The sequence below is a fragment of the Colias philodice genome, chromosome 11 (genome assembly GCF_061535455.1).
Source record: "Colias philodice isolate Cphi_HAF_F1 chromosome 11, ilColPhil1 Martin Lab GWU primary, whole genome shotgun sequence".
Taxonomy (NCBI): domain Eukaryota; kingdom Metazoa; phylum Arthropoda; class Insecta; order Lepidoptera; family Pieridae; genus Colias; species Colias philodice.
Window position 1 is genome coordinate 10886344 of NC_143096.1, and position 6000 is coordinate 10892343.

Sequence of the window (6000 nt, forward strand, 5' to 3'; positions counted from 1 at the left end):
AATTTTCATTAATACTTTAACTCACTCTTTAACTTCTCTCTACCACATGTATGCCGACGATGTCCAGATCTACACCCAAGCGACTCTGGAAGACTTGCCCAAAGCAATCAGCAAGGTCAACAATGATTTGTCGACCATTGTAAACTGGAGCAAGAGTTTTGGTCTATTACTCAACCCATCTAAAACTCAGACAATCATTATCGGCAGCGCGTCATTTCTCTCAAGGATTGATTGGGCAACTCTTCCGGAAGTTTTGTTGGACGGCATACAGATTGGATATAGTACCCACGTTAAAAACTTGGGTATTTTTATCGATCAGACCCTGTCGTGGGATGTCCATGTGAAGGAAGTTAGTAGGAAGATGTTTGCTTCTGCTGGCTCACTTCGGCGCCTGCGCAACTTTCTGCCTATCCCAACCAAAATAATGCTAGCTCATTCCCTTCTCCTATCCCACCTTGATTACGCCGACACCTCTTTCCTTGATCTTTCGGAAGTCCAGTTGAATAGACTTGAACGCCTTCAAAATTTTTGCATTCGTTTCATCTTTGGTTTGCGCAAGTTCGACCATGTGTCGGACTATCGCAAAAAGCTCAACTGGCTTCCCATCCGCTTCCGCCGCAACTCCCATATCCTACATCTTCTTTTCTCCATCCTCTTTGATCCTAAAACTCCTCACTATCTCAAAGATCAGTTTGATTTTTTCACTTCTCCCTTCCCACGTTCTTCCAAAACTCTTCTTCTGCGTGTCCCTGTCTCGAAGACCAAATTTTATGGTAATTCCTTTGCAGTTCGTGCAGCCAAACTTTGGAATGAACTCCCACTAGAAGTGCGTCAGGCACAAACCTTAAGAAGTTTTAAGCACCTACTTAAGGTACATTATCTCTCTCTTACCTAGCTTATTTCACTCTTCTTTATTGTTATCGTATCTTCTTTCCTATCCTTATTTTGTTATATATTATTATATTTATTCGTTGTATATGATATATTAATTTTATTTTGTTCATTTACGCCTTGTTTTTTGCTCACCCACCTCAATCAAAATCTCTCCTTACGCATATACATACGGTAGCCTGGAAGAGATCGCTACCTAGCGATAAGGCCGCCGTTTGTACATGTCTTTCTCTATTTTATGTTCTTTCTGTATTTGTACTTTCTGATGTGTGTGCAATAAAGTATAAAATAAATAAATAAATAAATAAATATATATGGAAAATATAAAAGCTCTTTACAAACTAAAACATTAAACACGCTGTATATTGAATTAAATTTATTATCTAGATATACATCATGAGACTAATAATACAAACTATTTGTATTCATATATGGTAATAGTTATGAATTTAAATTAAAGGTGACTATTCAAACCTTATCAATTAAATCTGGCAATGTTTGCTTTCAAAATTAGTTCACATAACAATTATTAATCTTAAGGTTAGTTACATATGAAATTCTATTGCAAGAGAGTATGTAGTAACAAAAGGAAAACAAAGAAAGTGTTAACAAAGTTAAAATTCACAGGAAGTTCTGTCGTTTTCTTTTCTTACACAGAGTGTAAATAATGTAATATCGATTAGATGGATTTCACCGATTTACCGAATAATTTTTTATGTGCAGGTAAGTAATTGAAGTATACGGTTCTAAACATCTTTATTATTAGTTGATTTCTGAGTAAAAATCTTGACTCATTATCTATACTTCTATACTAATACCTATTGTAAAGAGGAAAGGTTTGTAATTATGTATGTATGTAAGGTTTTCACGCATAAACTACTGGACCGATTTCAATGAAAATTAGCATACATATAGAGAGTAACTTGGATTAACACAAAGGCTAGGTTTTATCCCGGAAATCCCACGGGAACGGGAGATACGCAGATTTTTCTTTGAAAACGCGGGCAAAGCCGTGGGCGGAAAGCTAGTATAACATAAATGTAGAGATTTTATAAATCTGGGCAATTGAATTATTGTGACAAAATCGTGCGTAATAATGTAAAAGCACAGACAAACAGTTACTTATAACTTGTGTAAACTCTGCAAAAATTTAGTTTTCTATTGGTAAAGTAACTTATATCGCTCAAGGAATAGGAAATCTGCTAAATAGTTTTTGAGTTTATCCTAAGCAAGTGCCTTTATTTTTAAATAATGAAATCCCTCTAACAATAGTAAAATAAATAACAAAAAACAATAATTCATTTTTGTATAATAATAAATGATTAAATTCTTGAAACAATTATGAATACAGTGAAGAGGTTTCAGAGGGCAACGAACAGATAAAACGGAAATACATTGAGATCTGTTTCGATTGATATCCACTAAGCATCAAATTTAATATCTGCCTGATCGATATATCTCCCATAAATTCTAAATAATTATATTTGATCGGTTTATTTTAGATCCAAATACATTATATTCGTCGTTTTCTTGTAATGCGTTAACTTTTTGCAAAAGAGAATTTAAGTAATATTGTCTAACCTACAGTACAGTACCTACTCTACATATTTTAACAGCCGTACAAATAAACGAGTCATAACATTTTATGATAAGAATAAACTAAGAATAAGGAAAAATCATACAAATAAACACGTAATAAGTTAAACCTACCATAACGTCGTAATAAGTATTCATACTAATGCTATTTCATAGTTATTCCGGCTGTCACCCTAGTATAAGTCTGACATAAACGAATAAAAACACATCTTTTCGTACTTTCTGTAGTAAAGGTTGTAATTTAGAAGCAATTTTTAATCTTAATTCGAGATAATGGCAATGAGAGCAATAAGAGAAGTAGAAGAAGTTGAGCAAATTAATAATTTCATTATTGAAATGGAAAATCCTGTAAGAACAAAGAGATCAAAACATACGAAATTAGGAAAAACCCCTTTGATATTTATAATGATAATAAGTTTCGTAGAAAATATAGATTTTCTAAACCTGGAGTTATGTTTTTGGACCAGTTATTTGGCAACTCTCTATATAAAGACAGACGTGGTGGTGGTTTATCTTCTGTTCTCCAGATATTGATAGCTTTGAGATGTTGGGGTCGCAATCAAGTAAGTGTGTACCTTACTATATAATTTTAATTATTTCATTAATAAACATCATTTTTAGAGTAACCCACACAATATTTTTGTATTTGTAGTTTGCTGTGCAAGCAATTATGTAGGTACTAGGTAACTAACCTAACTAAAATATTTTGATTAACTTTCAGATGCAAGATGATTCTGGTGATATTCACGGTTTGACTCAGCAGTCTGTCTCTACTGTATGTCATCGGGTAGCAAGGGCAATATTAGTGAAAAGGTTTGATTACATTAAAATGCCGCTATCTTTAAATGAACAGTTGAAAGTTATGCAGCAGTTTGAACTGATTGCTGGGTTTAAAAATGTGGTTGGTGCCATTGACTGCACTCACATTAAAATACCAAAAGTCCAAGGACTTAGTGGTCAATATTATATAAATCGGAAAGGATACAGTTCCTTAAATGTACAGGTGTGTGTTATTTTATTTTTTCTCAAACTGCATAAAATCTATCTATATGTAAACTATCAGTTATATATATCCACCATATTAAATTGTGTGTTGACTCACCAATTATTTAATTTCAGGTAGTGTGTGATGCAACATTAAAAATAACGAATATTGTTGCTCGTTGGCGTGGCAGCACTCACGATTCACGCATATTCAGTGAAAGCCGAATAAAACAAATTTTTGAGAGTGGGCAAATACATGGTAGATTACTAGGAGACTCTGGATATGCTTGCACTCCGTACTTGTTTACACCCCTGCTAAATCCTTCTACTCGGAAAGAAGAAGCATACAATTATGCCCATATTAGAACACGCACAAGTGTTGAAAGATGTTTTGGTGTGTGGAAGAGTCGATTTAGATGTTTATTATCAGGTTTTCGAACAGCTCTGGACAACACCAAAGCATATATAGTTGCTTTGGCTATATTGCACAATATAGCCATCGAATTAAATGAGGAATCTTTCTTTGGTGATGATGATGATGACGACGATGAAGAAATACCTGCTCAACCACCAACAGTACCCGCTGGTATCAACACATTGCGTGGACCTGCAGTACGGGCCACATTTATTGAAGATAATTTTTAATTATGTATATAATATGTATATTATAGTATATTTTTATTATGTAATTTTATTTAGTTAGTAATTATGTACATAAGTTTATAAATAAAACGATAAATATTATATTATGCATTTTTATTAGTATCCAAGCATTTTTGTAAAATTTCATGTTGCAATTTTAAATTTTTCATAACTTGCACATGCATTTCAGCCATTTGAGTAATTCTTAATTCATGTTCCTTTTGTAGGCGCTCATTTTCTTGCATTCTAAAGCTATGCATGTCTTTATAAGAGGCTTCAGCAAAATCAAAACTATTTTGTCTTGCTATCTATAACAAACAAGAAAAATTTAATTATCTTTTGATACCCTAGATTTACTAAAATTCTAAGTTCTGCCCATGAACAGCTACCAACATTATATCTATCACACATTTAATATAATTATATATCTCAATAACAAACATTTGAATAAAAAAATATTTTGGAAATAAGTAGAAATTGAACAAAAACAAATATAAACTAAATCAAAAGTTAAGATGTATATAATTACTGGTGTTTTTTGTTTTTGAGGTTTTTTTTTTGTTGGTTTTGGTGGTGTTGTTTCTTCTACTGCCTTGCCAATCTTGTTATTTATAATTTCCTGGAATTAACAAGAGCAGTTCATACAAGTATCTACCTGAATATAATAGATAGATATTAATCTAACTACCACTATTACTACTACTTAGTGACCTACTAGTGATCATTATGTCACTTGATATGGTTATACCTGGTTAATATCATTTAATAATAAATTGTATGATTATAATAAAGGAACACAAAAAAAATCCCTACACTACTATTTCCATCCATTGGTGTATTTGGTTCCACAGGATCTGGATTCCCACTTATTTCATTTGTAATATCCTGAAATAAAAAACACCCATGATGAGACCACTTAAAGAACGTCATTACAAGATAAATCTTGGTAATTATTTACTTAGTAATGTAAACAAAGGAATAGTATTTAAGTTAATTTCTAACCTTGATACCATCACAATCAAACTCATTAAAACCAATCTCAAACTCCTGAGGTACCATGTCCAGTATTTCCACAGCATCTGGGGAAGGAGAAGGAGGTTTGGGGCCACCCCCAGTTTTATTTGACTCTCGCCTAAACAAGGACATTTCTTTCTTCGAATTTAATTTTTGGACCTTCCATTGATTAATTAATTGTTTTCTATCCCTTGTTCTGATATTTGCTAGATTAAAACTGAAAATAACATGTTTCAAATTTCAAATTCAAATGATTTATTGTGATTCACAGGTTATAAGGGTTATTACAATGTATGAGGTGATCCGCTGTGATCTGCCATGTGGCGTACAATTTTTAAAAAATGTTTTTCAAATGTTTGGATACATCAATAAGGTTTATAAGCAAACTAATATACAAAACAACACAATACTTACTTCTCTGTTATTTCGTCCCAAGCCTTTGTTTTTTCCTTATTTGTATTGGTAGTTAAATCCTTATTTTCTATTATATTTAGATAGGGTCGTAAGATATTCCTAAACAGTTGCTGTGAACAGAGAGAGGTACAAGAAACATGATCGAAGCAAAGAAATTACCACGCATCAATTATAAATGTACATAACTCTACATACCTTTTCCTCCTTTTCCCAATTCAGACAGCGTTCTCTTTTATTTGCTTGCATATTTAATTATAATATAATAATATATTTCCAATAATATTTTCCAAATAATTTAACAAGACATACAATGAAACTTCGAAAACAAATTCGAATGGAGGGAAGTCTCAAGTCAATCGAGTGTCGATTGTCAAAATGACAGCAGAAACGCTTATCCATAGACAATTTCAATGTTTTTCATAATTTTATGAATGAATTGCTACGTTGCCGCTTCGCGCC

At 32.5% G+C, this 6000-nt stretch overlaps 1 protein-coding gene across 1 annotated transcript; it reads right to left on the reverse strand.

Moving 5' to 3' along the window:
- Positions 1-4146: 4146 nt before the first annotated feature.
- On the reverse strand, positions 4147-5338 carry LOC149484877 (uncharacterized). The gene is made up of 3 exons (XM_089701140.1): positions 5116-5338; positions 4927-4998; positions 4147-4421 (listed from the first exon to the last, which is right to left on the reverse strand). The coding sequence occupies exons 1-3, from the start codon at positions 5257-5259 to the stop codon at positions 4218-4220; spliced, it is 420 nt and encodes a 139-aa protein (XP_089557266.1). The 5' UTR covers positions 5260-5338; the 3' UTR covers positions 4147-4217.
- Positions 5339-6000: the final 662 nt, after the last annotated feature.